Source organism: Rhipicephalus microplus, unplaced genomic scaffold (genome assembly GCF_043290135.1).
Source record: "Rhipicephalus microplus isolate Deutch F79 unplaced genomic scaffold, USDA_Rmic scaffold_14, whole genome shotgun sequence".
Classification (NCBI taxonomy): Eukaryota; Metazoa; Arthropoda; class Arachnida; order Ixodida; family Ixodidae; genus Rhipicephalus; species Rhipicephalus microplus.
The window spans coordinates 33,114,871-33,141,575 of record NW_027464587.1 but is presented as its reverse complement, the minus strand read 5'-3'; the positions used below and the strand labels follow the sequence as shown (position 1 = coordinate 33,141,575).

The 26,705-nt window shown below is 49.2% G+C and overlaps 1 protein-coding gene across 1 annotated transcript in view; it reads right to left on the bottom strand.

The window, feature by feature from the left end:
* The window catches only part of LOC119180815 (uncharacterized), a 318,155-nt gene that overhangs the window by 90,437 nt on the left and 201,013 nt on the right, over positions 1-26,705 (bottom strand). Inside the window, exon 8 of the mRNA XM_037431955.2 lies at positions 11,837-11,961. Within this exon, the coding sequence (XP_037287852.2) occupies positions 11,837-11,961 (125 nt within the window). The remainder of the gene's footprint in view (positions 1-11,836; positions 11,962-26,705) is intronic.

The following is a 26,705-nucleotide window of genomic DNA, read 5'->3' as shown; positions in this document are numbered from 1 at the left end:
ACGAGTCGTTTCGAATATCATATTAATTCGTGAATGATGATGAACAAATAAACATTTATTTTTCGAATCAGTGTTCTCGAGTTTGTGAGCTCGGGGTCACCCTAGGTGGGAGGGTCCCTTATTCCAGGAATCCTCTGGCCGCAATCGCCTCCCGGGCCCTGACGACAAGTCCTCGTTGGTCGTGTACGTCAAGTGCGGCAATCTCGGCCTCACACGTCTCGGCTAGGGAGTCGATACGTGCAGTCGTTGCGGACTTGGTATTGGCATCTTCGTGGCGTCACGGACAATCGAGTAGTAGGTGGGCCAGTGTGTCTGGCACGTCGCGTATGGGGCAGTTGTAGGCGTATGGCGTTGGGTAAATTCTATGCAGTAGGGTGCCGTGTGTATAGGTGTTAGCTTGAAGTCCCCGAAACGCCGTTGCCTCTTCTTTAGTCAGCTTGGGGTGAGTTGGCGGGTACACCGTGCGAGCTAGACGGTAGTGTTGTAGGATGGCGCTGTATGTTGGTGGTATGGTCTCCACTTCTTCCGCAGCGCTGGCTAACCGCGGGTCAAGCGAGGCGCTGAGGAAGGCCCGGTTTACGTGACCGCGGGCCGCGGCGTTTTTCCCTCGAGCCCCTCGAGTCCCTCGCGCCCCGGGACCCTCGAGTCCCTCGCGCCCCGTGACCCTCGAGCCCCTCGTGCCCCGGCACCCATTTCCCTCGAGCCCCTCGTGCCCCGGCACCCATACCACGCAGGTGTAAGGAAGCGGAGTTCGGCCCTTTCTCAGAATTTTGAGAGCTTCGGCGAAGGTTCGGCCTCACGTGCAATTGCGGATAGCGGATTGGGAATCTGTGAAAACTACGACTGCGTCCTTACCAGTCGTAGTGGCAAGGACGATCGCTGCTTCCTCGGCAGACTCGGAGCTCCGAACCCGGAGGGTGGCGGATGCCAGCTCTTGTCCTTCCGCGTCGACCACACTTAAAGCGTAGGCATTTTTGCCAGGGTATTTTGCCGCGTCGACGTAGCGAGCGTCAGGATCGTGCTGGTGTTTTCTGCGAATGGTGTCGACTCTAGCGATTCGTCTCTCTAGATGGTAATCGGGAGGCATGTTACGCGGTACTTGGGCGATGCTGAATGATTCTCGAATGTACGCAGGCATCTTTTCTCTGGAGTGTGCCTCGCAGATGTAGCTCTTGCTGTAGCCCAAGCGCTCAAGAACCAATCTGCCCGTCGACGTAAGCTTAAGTCTCTCGGGTAGGCTGGTCCGTGGGCTTCTGCAAGCTCTTGCCAGATATTGTGTATACCCATTATTATGAGTCTGGTGGTCGACGCCATTGGAGGCAGCCCTATGGTGAGCTTGGTAGCTTTGCGGATGAGCAAATTCAGCTTGTCGACTTCGGATGTCTTGAGAGTGAGGTACGGGGTTCCATAGGTGATTCGGCTGGTTAGAAGAGCCTACACAACTCTCAAGGTATCGTTTTCTTTCAGGCCACTGCGTCGGTTTTCGACTCTCCTTACGAGGTGCGTGAGCTGGAAGACTGTGCGTTGAAGTCCAGGAAGCGTGGCGGCTCTGATCCGTCATAGTGCAGGTGCAAGCCGAGCACGCGAAGTGAGGTGATCTTCAGTATTTGGACCCCGTGAAGGATGATGCATGGGTCTGGCGCTTCGCAAGTTGGAGGTCTTCCTCACGTGCGGGCCTTGAGCACTAGTGATTCCGATTTTTCAGGTGCACAATGGAGGCCACAGCTTTCGAGGTAGTTCTCTATGACATTGACCACCTCCAGAAGGCAGCTTTCTCGCTCTCCAGTGCTCTTGCTTCGAGTCCAAAGCGTAATATCGTCCGCGTAGATGGCGTGACGTAGGCCCTGAATTTTTTCGAGAAGCCGGGGGTGCTTAAGGAGTGCCACGTTAAAAAGGAGTGGTGATACAACAGAGCTTTGAGGTGTACCCCTGCTCGGCAGCTCAAGGTTTGCGCTCGCTCTGTATGTTGTATATTACCACCATGTTTGTACGACCGGTGAGGAAGCTTCGAACATAGCCATATATCTTGGAAGCGCAGCCAGTATCTTCGAGAATTTGTAGTATTGCTTTCTGGCTAACATTGTCGAAGGTACTTTTCACATCAATGGCCAGAAAGGACGACTTGCTATTCTTGCTCAAGTGATCAACTAGACCTTCCTTGAGGAGTAAGAGGATGTCCTGCGTAGAAAGCAGGTGGCGGAAGCCGAACATGGTGTCTGGGAAGTATCCGCTGTTCTTAAGGTGCGATGTGATACGGTCATGGATCATATGCTCAAACAGCTTGCCAACGCACGATGTAAGAGAAATGAGTCTAAGGTTTTCAATATCTATGGACTTGTTGGGCTTAGGTATCATGATAACCGATTGCTTCCGCGCGGCTGGAAGCTGTCCTTTGTCCCAGCCGTCATTGTAGTACTGTAGGAGAGCAGTCATAGCCTGATTGGGTAGCTGTCGGAGGTGCTTGTTGACTATCCCGTCTTTGGCTGGACTCATGTTTTTTGTAAGCTTGGAAAGAGCTGCTTGAAGCTCTGCTGGTGTGAAGGGCCTGTCAAGGTTGGAGTCGGGCATGCCTTCGTATTCTTTGTGTGGTGGTGGCATTGCTGCTGATTGGACAGGACAACGCGGCTTGTTGCATAGTTCGTGGAGCAGTTCTTCCTCCGAGCCGTCGTAATTATGTGTGAGCTGACGTACTCGTTGCCACTGCTTCGTCCTGGTGGGGCGGTCACCGAGGAGAGTCCGCAGAAGGTGCCACGTCTTCTTGGTGCTGAGCGTACCCTGGGGCTTATCGCAGAAGTCACGCCAGTTGTGTCTCGCTAGGTTTTCGGCATACTGTTGCGCCTCTTCTGTCAATAAGGAAATTCTTTTCCCGAGTTTCTTGTTCAATTTTTGCCTCTTCCATCTCTTCGGTAAGGCTCGTCTGGCCTTCCAGAGGTGGAGTAAGTGGGAATCTACTGCCGGATTGTTTTCGTTAAGCTGCATTACTTTGGTGCACCGTTCGGTGGTATCCAGAATCTTGGTGAGCCAGGCGTCTATGCCCGCTATTGAGTTGTCACCATCGAGCTCGTTTCGGAAGGCGTTCCAATCCGTCAGTCTTGCGGTGCCTGTTTTTGTAGGTCGTTGGTCATATTTGATTTCGAGTTGAATTATGTGGTGATCGCTGCCAAACGTCTCGGGGAGACAGGTCCATCCCACCTTCTTGACATCTCGTGTAAAGGTGAGGTCGGGCGTGGTATCTCTCAAGACGCTGTTTCACACTCTCGTGGGAGCCGTTCATTCAACAATGTGAGGCCATGCTGCTGAGCGGAGTCGTGGACTCTCACGCCTTTCTTGGTGGTGATGGCATAGGCCCAGACTGTGTGGCGTGCATTGAAGTCCCCTAGGACCACTAACGGGTGACCTTTTGTGCGTTTTTAAGTTTGCGGACGAAGTAATCGTAGTCCCTGAGCTGATCACACGGTGGGCTGTACACGTTAGGGACGTAAAAGCTTTGTTGTGATTTTCGTTCCGGTATGACTTCCAAGATGAAGTGTTCATCTGTAGTGTATTCTACACTACAGATGAACACTTGTGTACTTAGTAGAATGGTGGTTCTTGGGGTCAGAGCAACGGTGTTGTATCTTGCGAGCGACACTTTTTCAGTATTTTTCAATTGTAGAGGGATGAGGTCGGGTTGATTTACTTTTATAAATTTTCTTAGTTTAGCCAGCCGGGGTCTGTATGATCGACAGTTCCACTGCCAAATGCGAAAAATTGGTTGCGGAGTATAAATCCTATTCTTAGAGCCTGCCATCTTCGTGAATATCTGGTACGTTTACCTGCTCGCCATTGGGAGAGAAGGAGTGAGAATCTTTCTCTCTTTCGCCACGGTTTTTTCTGCCATGGCAGTCCTAAAGTTCCGCGTGACCAATGCAGTTGTTCTTGACATGAACCACGAAGTTGGTTAGCTGCGACTTGAGATCGTTGATTTGGGCTGTGTGAGTGTCCATCCTATGGCTGAGCGTCATGAACGTGTCACCAATTTGGGCGGAGATGGGCTCCAACTTCGCCAGGACGTGCTTCAAGCGTCGACTCGACTGCTGATGTGCGTTGTGGCTCTACTGTTGCCGTGAGCTGCGAGTCGACAAGGGCGGCAACTTTTGTTTTTATAATGGAGAGTACTTTGGCCTCCAGATTAGGTTCAATATTGGTGTGGTGAGTTTCATGGCTTGTTGTTTAGCTTGGTGCTGTTCTTCAAATAGTTGAGTGACCCTCTCTATGCTTTCATTCTGCTTCTCTATGATCTTTTCTTGTCCATGGCTTAGTTTTACGAGCTTATCGACAACTTCACCTTGTTTTTGGAGCTGGTCACGATGGTTTTGCAGAGCTTTCTGCTGATCGTAGTACGTAACCACCAGTGACACATACCCGAAATAGGTACAACATTTGACCTCCAAGGAGGTGCCGGTGAGAGATTTCTTCTGTGCGTTGTTTAATAATTAAAAATAGTGCTCAATGTACATGCCAATGGCTGCTAATGGGGAATGAGAGACAGGAGCATTCGGCTTTTAGTCAACGCGCACGCTGCGATTCCCATTAGCAGCCATTGGAATGTACATTGAGCACTATCGGACAAGAAAGGGTTGCTACATTATACTCGCTGGGTGTAACCTCCTTAGTTTTAGAGAGGTTTAGCGAGCGTTGAGCCGCAGGGCGATGAATACAATGAACTAGTATATACCATGACTGAATTCGAGGTGGTTAAAGGGGAGAAGCAGATACGAAGTGCAAGCCGTAAGAACTTATAAGCTTAATCCTGCTGTCTCTCATTTCACATTAGCAGCCACTGGCATGTACATTGAGCACTATCTGACAGGAAAAGGTTGCTAGATTATACTCGCTGGGTGTAACCTCCTTGGTTTTAGAAAGGTTTAGCGAGCATTGGGCCGGAGTGCCATGAATACAGTGAACTAGTATACACCATGAACTCAAGGTGGTTGAAGGTGGGAAGTAGACCCGAAGCGCAAGCCATAAGAAAGTGTGCGTGTGCCACCTCTCGTTTAGTCCTTGGAATGTCCACTGAATGGCGGTGCTTCTATATGAGGAATATATGATAAAAATATGCGAGATGGTGGGACTTGGAGTGTTGAATAGATGGACGAACGGACACACAGACAGATGCATTGATGGACGCACGAACAGACGCAGGGGCGGATGCATGAACGAACGCAGGGACGGGCGCACGAACAGACGCATGGACGGTCACACAGACGAACGCATGGACGGACGAATGCTTCGCCCCACTCTCCATCATTCACTCCGTGGATATGCTGACATTTTTTTTGTGGGTAGGTGCTGCCCATTTGGTTACGGTGGAAAGCCCGGGCGCCGGGGAGAGATGCCTTTACTTGTAGACAATCTCCTGATATAATGAGTGATTTTGATAGTCTTAATGACTGAAACTAAGGTGTGGCATGGTCTGTAGCCTCTCTCCCGTAAGCGCTCAAATTTAATTTGTATTGCGTTAACTTCATGCAGTGCAACGGATGATGGACAAGTGCAATGCGCTTGCCGCAGTGACGCTGGAAAATAGCTATTTGGGAGGCCTTTACTGCAAAAGATATCCGTAACTTTACGGAGTACGCGCTCGCTAAGTTACGTAATTTTTTTCGTTTCCTTAATTTTTGTTTCCGTATTTTTTTGCCCGTCCGTCCGCCCGCCCGCCTTCCCGCCCCGACGGCGCAATGGTGCGCAACTCGCTATTGGCCCACTAGTGCGGCAAATCCGTCAGGCAGACACGGCACAAATCACAAGTTTTTAGCAGCCTATAGAAACACGTTACGGAAAGCTGGCAAAGCTGGCAACGCAACCAGCTGACGAGTGCGCATGCGCGAACATTATATGCGCATACGGAAAGGAACCATGTCGTATTTCCGTAACTTGATGAAAACCTCTATTATCTCGGAATGCCATTCAGTTCTTTCGTCAATTTGAGTTCACGCCGTTTTCTGTAGCACGCGCAGGATTACGGATGCACGGTAAATCAGCTGACGCGACCACCTTTCGTACTGCGGTAAGAAGTGACGTAGCGAACATTTAGCCATTTCAATTGTTTGGGACAGCACTTTGGTCCGATATATGCTTTCATTCGACGATCAACAGTTCATCTGATGAAAGCAGCATGGGGAGTAGGTCCGTGTGTCCTACCTTGTTCTATGCGAGTTCACTGGTTTATCATTCTCTCGCAGCCATCTTCGATTGCACGGCGAGCCACTCGCGGCCCTTGGGCATTGCGAATAAAGTTCCGTTGCTGTAGTTTGTCTTTTTATTCAAGTCTCCGTTTTTGTCACGCTAATATTCGTTCAGGATGGAAGCACACCAACTCACCCAATTGTCCCTTCTGATTCACCTTTTGTGTTATCATTATTTTGTGTCCCGGGTTTTTTGTACTGTACAACACTATGGCGTATACACCTCCATAGAATATGCGCGTCCCCTCCCGCCCTCATTCTTCTGCTAAGCTCCCCCCTCTCTCGACTCGCAACGCCAAAGCAGGCAACTACTGCTAGCGAGATTTTTCATTGCAAGAACCGGCTGCTGGCGCTGCAAATTCGTTAACTGGCCACCCCATATATATAGGCACTGCATCTTGACTTCCGTGGAAGTGCCGGTGGAAGATTTCCATTGTGCGTTCTTGAACGAAAAATTCGCAGCGTGTGCGTTAACTAAATGTGGACTGCGGGTCTCTGTGTCCAATCGAAGTCGTTTGGCTCTCGTTGCCCATTAGCAGCGATTGGCATGTTTCAGTGGCAAGCATGGATGCATCACTGAGAGCTTTGCGCCTGCCCAGGTTTCTCTCTGTATGCGCAACGCCGCGATGAGCGTCAGCGTCAACGCCGCCGCCAGGGTAAGCGTTAGCGCCCGCTGCTTCCCATCTACACATGGTTCATTTTAGCGGGAGATGGTGTAATTTTTCTCTTCTCCTCTCTTCACATCTTTGCTACCCTCTCGAGATTCTCGTACAGGCGCTGAGCCATGGTCGCAACTAAGGCTGGAAAAGGTGAATCTTTTCCTCCCCTCCACATCTCATTTTCTTCCCCGTTGATCATTAGGGTAGTGATTGGAATGTAGGCGTACCACTAAACGTCAATGAGGTTGAATCAACGTTAAAGTGTGTTGTGTTTGCAAACACAAATAGACATTGCGTGAACAATTAGAACAACGTAAAGTAAGCACTCCACTTCTGCAAGTACATGTTTTAGCTTACAGTTCTCCTGATTCCTATTCCTATGACGGAGAGACCAGTCAGGGTTTTTTTCCTAATTATTGTCCGCCAATATTTGTGGGTAGGCGTTTCACTGCCGGAAGTGTTCACGATTCTAGTTTGACAAACCACCTTTACTCTGAGTGCGTGTATCTTAGAGCGATGCAACCTATGCAATATTCGATGAAAATACCATAGTGACTTTCTTTCACACGTAGGAACCTTGGCGTCTCTAGTACAGTTCACAGTTCAGCTGTACGATTCCGATTTATATGTTTTGAATTATTACGCGAGGCCTACCTTTTACCGTAGGACACTGATTATTTCTGTTTATGCAGTGCATTTTGCGTGTAGGATATAGGCAAAAGCAGCTTAAAGCTCGATTGTTGTGCTTATAGCACAGAAGATGTTGCTGCGTAGTGGCTGTGGCAGGCTGTTATTGCACTAATTCATTCGGTATCAGAAGCGAACTGCTGAAATGCGCAATATCTCTGTCACATGACCACTTGAAATACTTTCGACGAAGGATGATTCTCTGATTGATTGATATGTGAGGTTGAACGTCCCAAAAGCACCATAAGTTTTTGAGAGACGCCGTAGTTGAGGGCTCTGGAAATTTTGACTATCTGGGGTTCTTTAACGTGCACCGAAATCTGAGCACATGGGCCTACAACATTTTCGTCTCCATCAAAAACGCAGCCACCAATGCCGGGAATCGATTTCATGACCTGCAGGTCAGCAGCCGATTACCTCTGCCACAAGACCACCACGGCGGGCTAAGAAGGCTTCTCTGAAAAAGTGCTTCGCCCGGGGACACATGAGAGCGGGAAACTTTTCTGTCGAAATTAGTAATTCCTGGAAACAGCATTCGCCAATCTCTTCCACATCAGTAAGTGTGTAGCTTAAAAACCACTGAGCATCAGAAATTATTAGTCAAGGAAAAATTCACAAACAATTTTTCTCAAACGGGCCAAATAAGCTTATAAAACACATCTCTCAGAACATGTAATATGCCTTTTAAAGTTCATTTCCTTGAGAACTATTGTAAGCATGCTTACAATAACCTAGTACTAATGAGCTGCAGGTCGTTAGTCTCAGTAATACGTGGTGGCACTTAGCGTGTCGCACGCGCCATCGAAAGAGGCACGGCATTATAACATGTATGGCCAAAGCCGGTGACCCAACTCACGGCAAAAAAAAAAAATCGCCGTATATCCTGAAATTGAATAAAAATGAGTGGGCGAAGTCTGGGCAAATCAGGCAATCCTCTGCGCTTCCTCTACGTGGTTCAAAGCAAGTAAGTGCTTAGGTTTGAGTAGGTAGCTGTAGCCGTACGTAGAACTCATTGCCACGAGTTTGCCTGCCACTTGGGAAAATTTACAAGCCGAGCAAACCACGCACTTACAGTGAGTTTCATATTTGGTGGGAAACTCTCCCTGCAGCGTGGCAACGGCATGGGCGTGGGACCATTCGTTCTGGATATTGACAATTTTTGTCAAATGGTTGTCGAACCACAAGCGGTCGTAAACTTTAAAGTTGTGCTCAGAATTTTGTGGACAAAATCGCGCTACGGGGACAACTGCGCGTGGTTTAAACCACACGTAGCCGTAACCAAGCTCCGGTAGCGACAGCTTTCCACGTTTCGCTGCCGCTTCCCACGCTCTCGCCGCCTCCGGGTTGCCTGTCATCGTCGACATGCCGCTGCAGATTCGAAAGCCCTCACAGCATCGGGGTCAGCTTGCCGGTTTAGCCGCTTCACTGCAGCTTCGAGACCCGCAACTCTGGATCCGCTCATCTACGTTGCCGTGCTGCGGCCAATCTGCGAGCCCTCATCTGGGCATGCAGTTTGGCCGCTTTGTGTTTACTGTCTTCACCATCGAAGAGAGAGATCACGCGCCTGGAGACGAGCGACAGCGAAGTGACCCTAGCAGTCTCCACTTAAACAAAGAGCACGCTGCGGAAGTGAGCACTTCGTTGTCTTCGTGGTCAGATTGCGCACTGGGATCAAGCACGTGCCGCAGCGTCTCTAGCGGACGCTCTAACTACTTTGTGTTGTGAACGAGGGAAAAGACTCAACCCTAAGAAACCCTCCCGCTCCCCGTAAAACATCTACAGTGATAGCAGAAGAACATTGGGTTTTATATGTCGACACACGTAATTTTGTTTCGGTTGCTTCTGTTTAGAAAGTAAGCTCCACGATTTAGTTTATGCGTTCAAAAGAAGAGACTAAAAAGAGATGGTTGGTGTCGTGTGGCTGTGTGCCGACGCCTAGTCATTAAATGTCTTTGAACTTTGTAAGTGAAAACGCATTAAATAAAAAAAATTCGGGTACTCGAGTGGCAGCCGTATATGTAATGGGATAGTCAGGGTGAACACTGGGAGTGCCTCAGACAGACTGGCCGATGTTCGTATAAGAGAACCCATCTATGTCAAAGGCCTGCTATAGGTCCTCCTATCGAAACGTCAGCCAGCCTGTCTGAGGCACTTCCACTGTTCACCCCGATTATCCCACTGAGTCGCATAATCATGCTCCCATCTTGATAGCATCGGCTCCCATCAAGATAGCGGTATGAGAAAGTAATCCGAAGGTTGCAGGCTCACTACCTGTCAATTGATTTGTATTTTCATGTAGTTAGCTTTCTTGACATCTCCACCTCAATTACGACAGTACACATAAAAAACTGTAGTATACGTTGCCTATAGCTGCGTTGGTTTCATTATATGCTAGTTTTATTGCGATCATGTGATGACATTGTAGAAACCTGAACACGACCAAGAGTGGCACAATAGGGGAAGCAGCTGCCATTACAACTAAGACAACGAGACCGCCTCCAAACTTCGCGAACTCACTCTACAATATCTTTGGCACGTAAAAGGCACAAAACAATGTAGCCCCCCCCCCCCCCACAAGCACGCACGCTTCCAGTTATAATACGCCAATGGAACGACGTACTTTTAATGGCACAAGCGCTATGTCATATTTGATCTGCGTTATACTGGAAGGGGGCTCTATATAGTTGCAGGTCATGAAACGAGTGGGTATGTTCTGTAAAGACTCAAATTTCTTAGGTAAGCTTGATGAGGTGATCATAATGATGAAACGTATTCTAGTCGCGGACTAATAATTGTTATTAGTAATAACAATATGTGGGGCTCGTTATGAGAGACATCGTAGTGGAGAGTTCCGGAAATTTCAACCACCTGGGGTTCTTTGATGTGCACTGAAACCTGAGCAGACGGGACAACAGTATTTTCGCCTCCATCGAAAATGCAGCCGGGATTCGGTCCCGCGACCTTCGAGTTAGCAGTCGAGCGACAAAGCCACTAGACCACCGCGGCGGGTTAGCGAGCTTGTTCACAGCACAATAAATTGGCCATTTGGGCATAGTTTAGTACAATTACCTTAGAAAAGCGAACTTTCTATAAACAACAAATTTGAAACTGTTTAATTTTAAACATGAGATCTCACATATTTTCAATTTCGTATGGACCCCATGTAGCTATGGGAGAGGTAGGCGATAAAGAGACGACCGTTGTCTTCAGCGCTTTGTGAAACTGTGGCGCTATCAGAGCAGTTGGAGCATCTCAATCCGATTTGATAATTTATGTAGCCAGCTTTTTTACTACATCGGAGTTGATGAAGAGCGAAATAATTGGCAGCCGCCAGAAGCCACTGCGGGACATGAAGCGCACAAAGAGAAACTCTGGCGCATACACCCAGTCTGCCGCTTCACTGCAACTGGACGGTACAAGTAGGTGCCATAAAAATAAGAGTGAGGATGAAGCATCTCACACAGCAATAATGCAAGGAAAACTCAATGTAATTATACATTTATTAGAGACTTCTATACAGGCACGGAAAGTTTTTGATGCTCATGTGTGTCTTGCACGAAAAACGTTACTATTAAGGACCTCTATGGAAGTATCATATACGCTGAGCTCTCCAGTGCCATGCTAATGTTTAGTACTATTTTGAGCGTTACAGTACTTGCAGTACGTAGGCCCACCGTAATTTAGCTCAACAGTGATCTGTTATTATTAGAAAAGTCGCAATACTGCGCCTTTTACGGACGCTAATTTCACTAGCGCTTTTTAGAATTCACGGCTTCTGGCGCAAAAAGAAAATGGAAGAATGCGCGACTGCATGCGTTGCCAAGTGTGGACGATGCTTGACGCCCTGAGCAGAAGTGCAACGAGCATACAACTTTTCACACAGCAGGCACTTGTAAAGCTCGATACAATTTAAAAAGAAACGGAGGTCTATAAACAATTTTTAAGTCGTGGTAAACGCATTTTACAAGAATTTGGGCATGTTAACGTGACCTGGAACTCTTCATTAGACTCTATATATAGCTTCAACTTAGACTGTCTTGGCCGTAAATTGTTCACAATCATGACACGCTATCCGGAACGCCTTGATTGGGATTGAAAGCACTCATGTCACACCAGAATTGTTTGAAAACATTTTAGTTTGAAGTACAGATGCCTTGAATGAATGAAATATTTTGTGTGATTCATATTGATTAGTCTAATAACCATGATATGCATCAGTTGGAAAAAAACAAAATCGCACTACATACTGCCGTCGACTCTTACATGAAGCGGCTGCTGAGAACGATGTCGTCAGTGAAGCCATGCTTGATGAAGAAACGCCTGCTAACGGTTGGCGCACGAACAAGCAGGGCATCATAGGGTCCTATCACCGACGGGCTCTTGATTTGCTGCGCATAAAAAAGAAACACCACCCATGCGCCGTCAATGCGATCACAAAAACACTCGCAGGGTCGCTTACCCATTCAGCTGAAGCAACTCAAAGGCAAAATTATTTGCATTTTTCTTCTCAAGCAATTTATCGATCCTGCCGTGCAACTTTTGAAGAGCTGTCTGCGCCTAACGTGGTCCACGAAGGTATTAGAGGCAAAAAACATGAAAAAACACCAGTTGAACTAAAGAAAAGGAGCGCTGCCTTAACACTGAAGTCTATTGACAGGAAATGGCGAGGTTTTATTGTACACCAAAATGCAAATGAAACAGCGAAACAAATGCATAAAATAACGAACTATCACCTGATGAACAATTGCCACCCCGAAGATAAAAGTAATACATAAAAAAAAGCTACCTCTTTCACATGAGTTTCACAAAACTACGATCAAACTGTGGAGAAATTGCCCATATATGATGACAAGCGTGCGCATGGCTGCTGCTGATTTATTGCCGGCACCAAACACTTGCGAAGAGAAGCTCTGCTTAGTAGGTTAACAGATGGCTGGCTGACACACGTAGAAGCATTTTTTGTGCATTTAAATTCATTAATTTATTCATTGATTCATTTTACGGACAACTTCTTGTGGTCAGGACAAAAGGAAGGGGACTCGCCTACTAACTTCCATAACTAACGCTCCCATTTTTCTCTCGTTATTTTATTTTCGGTGCCGAAAAAGCTAGATGGTTCTGTTAAGTTCAGGGGTGCACCCGGACTATCGAAAGTGACGCCCGAGGTGTAAATAAGGCGTTCATTTTTGGAAGCTGTGGGACTCCCTTAGCCTAACATTCTACAGCGGCGTCTGGCATATGTAGCAAAGACCACGGGGGAAAGAGCCAGGTGTGTCTGCTGGCACCAAAACAAAATAGTGAGAGAAATAAGCAATAATATTGCCGCATTTTCTTCTCAACTTTTGTAATCACTCCATTTCACTATCCGCGCATACCGTGACTGAAGTGTTCGAGAAGCTTCAGGATTGCAGTTGATCATTTTGTTATTTTGTTAAAAAGACGCCCACTTCTTCAGCATTATAAATTATGATGAAACCTACGCGACCAATAGCAATAACACTATAATATTCGCCAGCACTAAATGCGACGCGCTTTGCTGCTTGTCAGTAGATCGACGGCTGACGATCTGTTCGCCGCTGTCAGCGCCAGTGTGCAACTGTAATCGGGCTTTCCGTTTACTGACCACAAGTTTGGCCATATAAAGAGTTTGACATGAACACCGAGTCTGCTCCCTTGATTCACGTCATGACCCCGTAACATCCCGTGGATGTGCTTCCCGGCCCATGTACTGAACGCCCTCCTCCAGCCGTGAGCTAAGTCCACACCTTGAAGGAGATCACGACGCCAACCTCGATCAGCAAGCTAGCCGCAGGACATGAGGACTACATTGAGAGTACGGCGCTCTATCCTAGCAGACTGGCAAACCGAACGCCACGACCACTACGGCAACAACTATGGCAGCCCATGTGCCAACGCCCATCACGGTCGTAATGCAGCAGCGAAGGGAGCCACCAACCTTCCGCATGTCATCATTTAAAGACCCGGAGACCTGGCTCGAGACGTACGACCAAGTGGCCGTATGCCACTAGTGGGACAGAAGAAAAGCTTCGTCGCGCGTACGTCTACCAGAAGAACGCGGCGAATACCTGGCTCGAGAACAGGGAGTCCACCATGACAACATGAGACATCTTCCGGGCCAGCTTTCGTGCCGTGTTTGCAAGCGTTGTACAAAAAGAAAGAGCCGCTGCTTTGCTGGAAAGATCAGCGCAGCTTCCAAACGAAAGCGTCACAATCTTTGTGGAAGAGACGATTTATAAGTTCAGCCACACCGACGTAGACATGACCGAAGAGAAGGTCCGTTTGCTCATGCTATGAGTAAAAAAAGACATCTTCGCTTTGCTCATGTGGAACCTACCCAAAACAGTTCAATAGTTTTTCTCGGAGGCTACAACTATCCAGAAGACGCTTGAACTGCGTACCCACCGGTACAATCACCGACCGATGCAAGACAGTGCAGCCATTCACACCCTCGGCTCCAGCGACATACGTGAAACGATTCGACAGATCATGCGGCAGGAGCTAAGGAAGCAGTTGCCTTTGCCACAGCCTGAAATAGACTTGATTGCCGAGATTGTTCTTGAAAAATTTTGGCAATCCCTTGAAGTTTCCGAAGCACTGCAGCCTCAGGCAGAAGCTATGGGCCACGCTGCCACAGACCACAGTCCCAGTCCCCCTCCACGACAGCGCCAACACGCCGCACAATCATACCGTCACCATACGACGCCGCCGCCACTACCGCCATAGCCAAACCGTTCGATTGCTGGACAGCTCAGTGCGCCAAGGAAAACCAACGTTAGGTGTGCCCCTGACAACCGCCCGCTCTGCTACCACTGCGGGGAAGAAGGCCATACCTTCAGCCGCTGCCAGTACCGCCAGATAGGCCTACCTGGTTCGCCGTCAGGGCAGCACCTCCCAAGCGCGGTGAGAAAACACATGATATCACCGGCTACCTCAAAGGAGTGCAAGGGACGTCCTGACGACCTTTCCGATATCATTCGCCAAGCTGCTACGCCTCATCGCACTACAGCCAGTATGCCGGTTCTGTTCGGGGCCAACCTCCGAGCCCTTACTCGGAAAACTAAGGGCAGCGACCGATGGAGCTGTGGTCGCAGTACGACGAACTACCTAAGACCCTCCGCCGCTGACGATGACTAGATGAAACCATTAGTACTTGCCGCAACCTGCACGCAGCTCGGACATCGAAATTTCGCGGCGAAAAGACATGATGACGCAACGTGGTAGCAGTGGAGCAAACTGACGTAGCTGTGATCCGACGCAAGGACCAGACCACAACGCAAGATGACGAACAAGTGACCACGACGTTCTCAACGATGGTCACAACGTCATCACTCTCATCGACACTGGTACCGACTATTCCGTCATCAGTAGGCCGTTTGCCGCCAAGCTAAAGAAAGTGAGAACGTCTTGAAATAAGCCCAAAATCCGGACTGCCGGAGGCCACTTGATAACGCCGGTAGGAGTTTGTACAGCCAGAGTCGCAATCAACAACCGGACTTATCGTGCGAGCTTTGTTATCCTACCACAGTGCTCCAGGGAGGTGATACTTGGGATTGGCTTCCTAAGTAACGATGGTGCCATCATAGACATTGAGTATGAATCCACAACACTTATCTTAGAGAGCCACTGCCCTACACAGCGCCGGTGAACCACGCTTCGAGTATAATAGAAGCGCAGGTGAACGTGACGCTTTCTTCAGCGTCATCATTTCTGCTGGAACCGAAAAAGCCGAAAACCTTAAAGGCGTCATCGAGGGCGATCAGCACCCACTTCTGAACCGGCAGATTTGTATCGGACAAGCTTAACCTTTTAAACTTATCCCAATTTACCCAGACCTGCCAGATTCAATATAAAAATACACTTGTGCAATTTATAACTGACAAAGTTCTAGTATACACTTTTGTTTCTTCTTTAGATCACACTGGCACATAGCTTCATCAATTCTTGCACAGCCAATGATTGTGAAGCTCTTTTTTGTGTTGTGTTAATTCGTGGTGTTTAGCAAACATTCTTAAACTCCATGCTTTACTACCTTTTTCAGATTTATTTCATCACTTTGTGAGTGCTGCACCAAGGGGTCAGTCGGCTGAGAAAATGAAAAAAAGGACGAAGTAGTTTGGCTGCCATTTTGCGGGGAAGCTTGCTGACGTTCAGTCAGCATAGTTGGAACAGTGTGCAGCGGCAGCATCCTGTTTTATTTTACTCTGCATACATTGCATTATCATCTGTAAGCTTGTGCAATAGTTGAAAAATACACTTTCACATAAAAGCCAGTGTCGCGTTGCTTTCTGTGCAACTGTGAACTGCTTCCACTCACAGATCACACATCTATACGTGTAGATTTAACACCCCTGCAGCTTATCAGTATATTAGGCCTAATGCTTTTAAAGGCTATACAGCTATATTGGTGTATAGGTTTATCTGTCAATAGCCTAATAAACCAATAAAGGCTATCTTGACCCATAGAATGCACTAATAAAAACGCTATCTGTGTATCAGGTCTATCGTTCCGTATAGCGATAGAACTAAAACAAAAGAAACTAATACAAGTATCCCATTGAAGTTTTCCCTAGGGCTGTTCGTGCCACGTAATACTAAATTTGCTATATGTGAACCTAGACAACGGCAGCGAGTGTTCAATGAGCGTAGCCTGTAGTCATGTTTTACTTTACACGCATTGCATGAATAATATGTTTAGAGGTATCAGACTCTGGAGTTTAGCGGACACGCAGCCCCACCTGTCGAGGATGTTTTGAATAGTACAAAGCCAAACTCCCTTGCACAGCTTTCGCCAAGCAGAACGGCGAGACCACTGGATGCGGGCTTTAGCGAACGTGTCGGGTAAGCGAATGATTCGCCTTCTCCGCAGTCGGTCGCAAGCGCCTGATCGCTACCATGGAGAACCATGGTAACTTTCGTTATGAAGCTTAACAGAGCCTCTGACCACGGTGCTCGCCGTGAAACAGTAAACAGGTGACGCGCGCGATAAACATCGCACAGCCGCCACCACACAGCATTGCGCACGTAGGGCTTTGAAGGTTCTAGGTGCCCAGTTTCACGAAATGCGAACACGTTCGTCACCATGTAAATCACAAACTAATCGCGACCAAAACCAAGTTTTTCTTGCCGTTTGTCTCCGCGATTGCCGGAGCTATCTCGGTGGCCTCGGTTTTGCCTTTCGTTCTTCACTGAGAAAGTAGACACACATGTATCCCCATTTGCAGTATATACAAACGTAAGAGAACTGTCAACCTAACACTCTAGAAACAGTTCAACTCATAGGATGCGGGAGTTGGATAGAGAATGCAACTGCAAGTACGAAAATCATCAGGGTCATTCCTGCCGGGTAAAGCGAGCTTCGTACCAGAGATCGTAAGATAGATTGCTCGTGTATGTACACTCTAAGACAAAATTAACCAAAAAAGGAGTAACTGAGCCCAATAGGCGCGCGCCAAGAACGGATAGACCGTTGAGGAGCACAGAGGGAAGCGTGCCGCGCGAAACCACTTACTCTACAAACACGCTCCAAAGGGATGAACCGCCCGAAATTGAAGGCAGCGCGAAAAGCGTTACTAAGGTGACCAGCCCTCCTTCTCATACTCTGCTGGCTCGGTCATTCCCAGTATTTTGCCGGAGATGGTTCGCGGTGCGTCGCACTCGGAGTGCTCGACCACGGCGGTCTGGATTACACGATCCAAGAATTACGACGTGGTGCTTGTGTGTACGTTTCCATGAGTGTGGGCTGCTGCTTTTGCATTGCACTGCACCCATGAAGTCTGGAGCAAGTCTCGACACATCACCACGCCGCACTGTATAACTCTGGCTTCAAGATAGTCACGACCAACACACGACAGCAAAAGTTGGGAAGGCCAATATGGCGGCCGAGAAGACAACAGGCCTATCAGATATATTCTTCAGTCCGACTCAGGGCAGAAAACAGCGCTAGAGTCTAGCAGGTTATCATTCTTTATTCTACTCTACTTGCCGCGTGTCCGGTACGGATCGCGCTTGCCGGCAACGGGCTCGGTCGTGTTGTATATCGCACGCACGAAATGCATCGCGAAGGTCAGCTTCGGCGTCTGCAGTTCGCCTGTGCTTTGCGACCGCCTGGAAAGTAGCCGCCATTGCCGTCGGCCTCTCGTACGCTCGCTCATCGAGTGCTCGTCTGTCTTCGCCACCGCGTTGAGCTCCGGGCTGACTAGGTTGGGCTGAGACTTTGTCGCTGTGTTTGGAGTTGTCGAAAACACTTTGCGGGTTCTCGTAAAGAGCTTGGTTGTAGTACGTCGCGCTCTGTAAGTGCACCTGCACGGGCTGGCGGGGCTTTCGCTAGCGTCGGAACACACTGAAAATTGGTCGCCTTTACAGTAGGTTTTCCCGTCAGTCGGTCGCAAGCAGCTCGGTGCCGTCCGTTGGCCGCGGCGGTGGACTCGCGTTTGCGCGCTGCACTCGCTCGAGTTTGTGCAAAAGAGCCGCATTACCGTTGATTTATTCGGCGCTAGATCCAAACCAGCTCAGCGGTGTTCGTGGCGACGGCCACGCGTACGCTCGCTCTCCTGTTTGAAGTTCGCTGGCGGCAGACACTCCGCGTGCAGCGCCGTATTTGGTCTCGCGTTCCCTTGCTCGAGCTGAATGACGTCGCTCGCTTAGCACACGCCGACTTGTTAGCGGCACGGTGGTTCGAAGAGTTGTGGCTGCGGCCGCCGCTCCTAAGCTGTTGTGCAACGGGGATTGAAATGTGTTTTTGACGATGTGTAACATGACGGTGAAATTATTAGGATGTGATATCTCACGTATGTTTTCATTTCACCTTGCACGTATTTCTCATATGCGTTTGTATTCATTGTCTGTCACATGTGACTCACTACTTTACATACTTATTGTGCAGCTGTGGGCACACACCGTGCTGAAGACTGTGTGCGCTGGTGTCTGCGATCCCTGTCATCCATCTCTTTCGTCAGAGCAGCTTCAGAAGAACTGTGCGAGGTGTGAAGGTAAAGGTGTTTGTGTGTCATATTTTACACACGTTTTATAATAACTTGCACGTACTTGTCATATGCGTGTATCTTCATTTTCTGTCACGTGCGTCTATTTTTAGTATATTATTGTACTTACAGCCGCGGGAACACAACAGGCAGAGTGCTGCGTGTGCTGGCGTCTGCAATGCTTGTCATCTATCGATTCTGTCATAGGAGCTCCACAAGGAGTGAACAAGATTTGACAACGAGACTGGACTTGTACACTTCACCATGAATTCACTTCGCAGAATCGAGAAACTTCATGTGTATGTAGAAAAACTATAGATTTCGATATTTCACTTTTGTCTTTCGTTGTTGGCGTGACTGCGAAAGCAGTTACACTAAGATGGCTAACTAATTTTTCGCGTGTTCATTTCTGCGCAATTGGTTGCGCACTGCGCAGAAAAACAGGCGAAAAAAGTATTGGGCCTGGCGGGAAATCAACAAAAAAAAATGTTTGAACTGGGAACACTAGGTTCATCCGATTGGAGTATTTCAGTGGGTCAACCGTTCGTCCGGCAAGGTGCAACTGTTAGGACTAACGGTGGCCCGGTAAGGTGTAAGTGTGAGGATTAACAGTTGCTTTATAAGGTGCAAATGTGAGGAATAAATGTTAGTCCCTTGAGGTTAATCGTTTTACTAACGGTTACTCACTAAGGCGTAAATGTGAAAACGAAATGTTAGTACCTTGAGCTTGTCTGTGGGGACTAACTGTTAGACCTGGTGCCGTTAGTCCCAATAAAGAATAATGGTTGTTCGAGCCCCATTAGTCCCCAAAAGAACGAACCACACACCACTTTACCACCCTTTTGCCTTAGAGTGTACTTTATTGCTTTGGCATCATGTATATACCCAAGATTAACGCATTTATACATTACAGAACGCATGGCGGAGTGTTTTCCTCGAACTCGATGTCAAAGGATGCTCGCTTGAACTTTAATCGCAGCACACTGAAATAACTGAAACATATTTTGCATTGAGCCCGCATTTCGCTTTGATGAGCTTCTCACATTCCTGAAGCGAGGTTGGATCGATGGAAGAAACTTGCCAGTTATTTGATTTTTCAAGAAACCGCGTCTCAAGACCGACAAAACAGGAGGGCTTATGCACGTTCGCTTGCGGACGGCTCTTTTTGCACTACCCATTTATGGCCGGCGCGTTGATGGGGTCCCTGGTGGCAGTGTTTTTCGGAGCGCCGCCTAGGCAGAGTCTGACACCGGTATTTTACCTCAGTCGTCTATTCAATTCACGCAATACCAAATTTGGTATATGTGAGACTAGCGGAACGGCTCCGAGCGCGTCACGAGAGTGGGATGTAGTCATGTGTTACATGACATGCATATACATTACCATGTTTTGACGGGTCATTTACCTTCGCAATCGATTCGCGTCATGTAATAGCAATTTTGGTATATGTGAAGCTAGCGAAGCGGCTGCTAGCGCATCATGATCGTGGCATGTTGTCATGTACTTTCGTGACACGCATGTCATGATTATCATTTTTGCACCAGTCATATATTTTCGTCAGCCATTCACGTCACGTATTAGCGAATTTCGTATAAGTAAAGCTAGCGAAACGACCGCGAGCGCACTATTGGCATAGCGTGTAGTGATGTTTTGCATGACACGCATACCATGATTATCATGCTTGAACATGTCATTCACCTTCGTTGTCCAAATATGAGTGACAATTTAGTATATGTGAAGCCAGGGAAACGGCCACGAGCGCATCATGAGCATGACATTTAGTTATGTTCTTACACGACGCGCATATCATGATTATAATGTCTGCACGAGCCGTATCCTCCTTTCGTCATTCATGCACGTCGCGTAATACGAAGTTTGGGTATATCTGAAGCTAGCCACACGGCCGCGTGTGCACATTACCCCAGCATGTAGACATGTTTTACATTACAAGCGTGTCATGCAAAACGTGACTACACGCTGCGCTCATAGTGTTTGGATGTGTAATTTACTTTCGTCGTCTCTTCACATCACGTAACACGAAATTTGGTGTATTTAGAGCCAGCGAAACGGCCACCAGCGCATCATAATAGTGTCATGTAGTCATGTTCTTACGTGACACGTATATCATAATTATCGTGTTTGCTTCAGTCATATACGTTCTTCATCCATTCACGTCACGTAATACCAAATGTGGCATTTGTGAAGCTAGTGAAACTTACGCAAGCGCCCCATAAGCGTGGTGCGCAGTCACGACTTGCACGATATGCATGTCATGATTTCCACGTAAGGGCCTTTCACTTGTGTTCGCCATGTAGTCATGTCATATTATATGCTGGTTCATATCGCGATAGGCTACACATGTCGTAGTTGTCGAGTCGCGGTGATAAGCGAATTTTCGCCACTGCGCATGTGTAACCGCGAACCACTTGTATATGTGGGCGTGTACCTTATGGTAGTGCGCTCTTTCGCATGGTTTTGAGGCTGACCGCTGGCATTTCGGAAAAGAGGATTTGTAAAGCATGCCCTGGCTCTGAGGTTACAACACAATAGCAGTTTTTTGCAATGTCATGTAAATCTTGACCTCCATGGCATACATGTCATGGGCCCCGCCACGGTGGTCTAGTGGATAAGGTACTCGGCTGCTGACCCATATGTCGCGGGATCAAATGCCGGCTGCGGCGGCGGCATTTCTGATGGAGGCAGAAATGTTGTAGGCACGTGTGCTCAGATTTGGGTGCACGTTAAAGAACTCCAGGTGCTCAAAATTTCCGGAGCCTTCCACTACGCCATCACTTATAATCGTATGGTGGTTTTGGGACGTTGAACCCCGCACATCGATCGACATAAATGCAATGATTATGATGTTATGACTAGTCACTTATGCTCGTCATATAATCAGATTATGCCATACAAGTTTTGGTATAGATTCCAACATCAAAACGAAACGGCCACGATAGCTGAAGTCTCACACACACACACACGCATATATATATATATATATATATATATATATATATATATATATATATATATATATATATATATATATATATATATATATATATATATATATATATATATATATATATATATATATATTGTTAAGCGGTTTATTGACGGACACTCAGCGATGATTCACGACAGCGACAGTCAATGCGGGGATCGACTCTCTGCACGAGCTGCTCTTCTTCTTAAGAAAAAGGGCGACCCACTAGAAGGCGCTGAAGAGGATGACCCACTGTTCAAAGGCTTTACCACAATTACCCCGGGTACGAAAAGGGAGCCGCCTGGCGACCTAACAGCTGGTTACAATGAGCGGGTCATGGTAGGCCTTGAGGCGCTCCACGTTAACAATGTCGCGTCCTCGACGACGCATGTCCGAAGATTGTTCGATGGGTTCAATCAAGTAGTTGACTGGGGAAGTGCATTTGACGACACGGTAGGGGCCTTCGTATTTAGGCAATAGTTTTGAGGATAGGCCAGTTGCAGTAGTAGGGATCGAGAGCCAGACGAGCGCTCCAGGGAGGAATGTGGGTGCAGTAGTACTGGCGTCAGCGCGAATGCTTTTTTGCCGCTCTTGATCATGCGCAGTAAAGGTCTTTGCAAGCTCTCGACATTCTTCAGCAAGCTTGGCTGTAGCAGAAATAGGTGCCCACTCAGACGGATCTGGCCTGTACGGAAGTATCGTGTCGATGGTGTGTGACGGGTGCCTTCCATATAATAAAAAGAAGGGTGAAAAGCCAGTAGTGCTCTGAGGGGCGGTATTATATGCGTAGGTTACGAAGGGTAGAATGGAATCCCAATTTGTGTGATCGGCGGTGACGTATTTGGAGAGCATGTCGCCCAGCGTACGGTTGAAGCGTTCTGTGAGGCCATTCGTCTGCGGGTGGTAAGCAGCAGTTTTGCGGTGAACAACGTTGCACTCTTTGAGAATGGCTTGAACGACTTCAGACAGGAAGACACGGCCTCGGTCACTGAGCAGTTCCTGGGGTGGGCCGTGTCGCAGGATGAATCGTTGGAGCAGAAAGGAAGCCACATCGCTCGCTGTAGCCGCGGGAAGAGCGGCCGTTTCGGCGTATCGCGTGAGGTGGTCCACAGCAACAATGGCCCAGCGGTTACCAGCCGACGTTAGTGGAAGTGGCCCATACAAATCGATGCCAACGCGCCCAAACGGCCTGGCAGGGCAAGGTAGAGGTTGCAGACCTACCGGCGAGAGGTGCGTTGAAGTTTTGCGGCGCTGACATTCTATGCAGGAGCGAACGAATTTCTGCACGTAGCGGTACATGCCGCGCCAAAAGTACCGTTGGCGAATGCGGTGGTAAGTCTTCGATACCCCGGAGTGCGCACACTGCGGATCAGAATGAAAGAATTCGCATATGCCAGAGCGCAGACTGCGAGGTATGACTAGTAGCCACTGGCGGCCGTCACCGTTGTAATTGCGTCGATGGAGGAGGTCGTCGCGAACGGCGAAATGGTGGGCTTGACGACGCAACGCGCGAGTGGATGGAGTGGATGGATCAGTCAGCAAGTCTATCAGTGAGGCAATCCATTGATCCTTGCGCTGTTCAGTAGCAATAGCATGAATGCTAATCGAAGAAATGGCAAGGTGAGACACTGAGTTGTTGGCATTGTCGTCAGGCAAGGGAGAGCGCGACAGGGCGTCGGCGTCAGCATGTTGCCTTACATTGCGGTACAGCACGCGGATGTCATAGTCTTGCAGGCGAAGTGCCCACCGGGCGAGACGGCCTGAGGGATCTTTCAATGACGACAACCAACATAGTGCGTGGTGGTCGGTGACGACATCAAATGGGCGACCATACAAATAAGGTCGGAACTTTGCAAGGGCCCAGACGATTGCCAAACATTCTTTCTCGGTGACTGTGTAATTAGTCTCGGCTTTAGTAAGCGTACGGCTCGCGTACGCCACGACATATTCCGGGAACCCTGGTTTGCGCTGCGCAAGGACAGCGCCGAGGCCGACACCACTGACATCCGTGTGTATCTCTGTAGGGGCCGTAGGGTCGTAGTGGCGGAGTATGGGAGGCGACGTCAACAAACGACGAAGTGTTCTGAAAGCGTCGTCGCACTGTGATGACCACGAATGGAGAGGCCCGTTACTTCCGAGAAGCTTCGTCAGCGGCGATATGATAGTCGCGAAGTTTCGAATGAAGCGCCGAAAGTAGGAACACAGTCCTACGAAACTGCGCCGTTCCTTCACGGATGTCGGCTTGGGGAACTCGGTCACGGCCCGAAGCTTGGTTGGATCAGGGAGAATTCCGTCCTTGGACACGACGTAGCCGAGTATTGTCAGCTGCCGAGCTGCAAATTGGCACTTCTTTAGGTTCAGTTGCAGACTGGCGTTTCTCAGACGCGTTAAAACATGCCGAAGGCGTTGAAGGTGCGTCGAGAAGTCAGGAGCGAAAACGACGACGTCATCGAGGTAGCACAGGCACGTGTGCCATTTAAGGTCACGCAGAACTGTATCCATCATGCGCTCAAAGGTGGCGGGCGCATTGCACAGCCCAAACGGCATAACGTTAAACTCGTACAAGCCGTCGGGGGTGACAAAAGCGGTCTTTGGTCGAGCGTCCTCAGCCATAGGTACTTGCCAGTACCCTGAGCGCAAATCGAGGGATGAAAAGAATTCTGCTCCTTGCAGGCTGTCGATCGCGTCATCTACCCGCGGTAGTGGATACACGTCCTTACGAGTGATCTTGTTGAGGCGTCGGTAGTCCACACAGAACCGCACAGAACCGTCCTTCTTCGTGACGAGAACGACAGGAGATGCCCAGGGGCTGCTAGAGGGGCGAATAACATCGCGGCGAAGCATGTCGTCGACTTGCTCGTTGATTACACGGCGTTCTGTGGGAGATACGCGATATGGACGTTGCCGCAGCGGTGGCTGTGCGCCTGTGTCGATGCGATGCGTAACGGTGGATGTGCGGCCGAGAGAAGGTTGAGCGACATCGAAAGAAGAGCGGAATTCTTCCAACAGGCCCAAAAGCTGGGAACGCTGGCCCTGCGTAAGGTCGTCGGGTATGCAGGGACCGAATATATCATCGGATGATGAAGCAGATGTCGAAACAGCACCAAGCGTACAGGAACTTGGGTAGTGCACGTCATCGGGTTGATCCATAACTTGCGCGTCTTCGATGGGTTCCACGCTGCCGAGACATTCTCCTCGCACCAACGTAACGCTGTACGGAGATGGGTTCACAACAAAAATAGTGGTGCTGCCGTGAGTGAGTTGGACGGTCGCGAAAGGAACCAGCAAGCTTTTTCTTATGAAAACACGATGAGATGGCGAGAGGAGTGCAGCGGTGTCAGAAAGGCTTGCGCAGTAGAGCGACACCGCAACGGATGAGTTTGCAGGCACTTGAGTGTCGTCTCTGACGAGTAACTTGCTTGCAACGGATGGACTGTCGGCCGGCGTCAAAGAAGAGAATGGCGCGAGTTCTATTTCTGCTGGTGCGCAATGAATGACGGCGTCGTGGCGGGAGAGAAAATCCCATCCTAGGATGACGTCGTGAGAGCATGAAGAAATTATGATGAATTCGACCGCATACATCACGTCCTGAATCATAAGGCGGGCTGTGCACATCGCTGTAGGGTGAATTCTTTGGGCGCTGGCTGTACGGAGGGAGAGCCCGCATAGCGGCGTGGTCACTTTGCGCAGTAATCGGCAAAGTTTTTCGTCCATCACGGATACGGCGGCTCCAGTATCTACAAGGGCAGATGCACGAACGCCATCCACAAGCACGTCTATCACGTTCGACGGGCTTTCCTGAGGGCTTCCGCAGTTCGACAGCGTCGCAGCCCTTGCCTCGTGGACTGCGACGACTAGTTTTCCTGGTCGCCCTCGAGTGGACGTGGCCGCATCGGTGACAGTGAGCGACGTCGTGGAGATGGTGAACGGCGGGTAGACGGAACGGGGCGGGACGACGGTGACATAGGCGGCGGTTGGTCATAAGAGCGTCTTGACTGGCTGGGAAAGTTGAAGGCGACCTGCGGTTGCTGCACACGATTGCAATATCGTGCCACATGACCGACGCAACCGCAAGCAAAACAGATGGGGCGATTATCAGCAGTGCGCCATTGGTTTGCTGGTCGCATCCATGTCGCAGAACGCGATTGGCGAGCCGGCTGCTGATATGAGTGCATGGTAGGCGGCACTCGGGGCACGTGGGTGACGCCGGCGTATGTAGGCGAGACAGGTTCTCCAAAGGCCTGGGGCCTCGCGACGGTTTCGGTGTAATTTAGCGGAACAGTGACAGAAATCGGTGGGGGCGGCCTGGCAACAACTTGGGCGTAGCTGAGTGGCACAGATGCAGGAGGTGGCTGGTGGTATTCAGGGACGACCTCCGCGATTTCCTGCTGAATGGCTCGGCGGAGCGGAGGTAGAAGTGTATTTGATGGCTGTTGAGCTTGTTGTGGGGAAGCAAAAGCCAGTAGAGAGACCTGGCGGGCAACTTCCTCACGCACGAACGACTTGATTTCGGCGAGCAAGGTTGCGTGGTCTGGAACTGCTGACAAGGCCGAGAGATCAGCATCACGTGGTGGCGGACGACGGGTCATCAAGCGCTGCCGCCGCAGCTCGTCGTAACTTTGGCATAACATGATGACTTCTGCCACAGTGCGGGGGTTCTTTGCCAGGAGCATGGTGAAGGCATCGTCGGCGATGCCTTTTAGAACATGCGTGATTTTGTCAGCCTCTGACATGTTCGGGTCGACTTTCTTGCACAAGTCAAGGATGTCCTCGATATAACTTGTGAAGGACTCACCGGTCTGCTGGGCTCGTTCACGTAAACGCTGTTCAGCTTGCAGCTTACGAACAGCAGGGCGGCCGAACACGTCGACGACAGCGGTTTTAAAAGCGGACCAAGTCGGGAAATCAGATGCGTGGTTATTGTACCACATTCCGGCCACACCCGCAAGGTAGAAGAACAGGTTACCTAGTTTAGCTGCCTCATCCCAATGATTGGGGACGCTCACACGTTCGTACATGGCAAGCCAGTCCTCGACGTCGGTGCCATCCGCGCCGGTGAACACAGGAGGGTCGCGGATGCGGGGGACACCGGGACATGGCGGCGACGTAGGAGGAAGGGTTTGCTGGGCGGCGTCTTGGTACATGG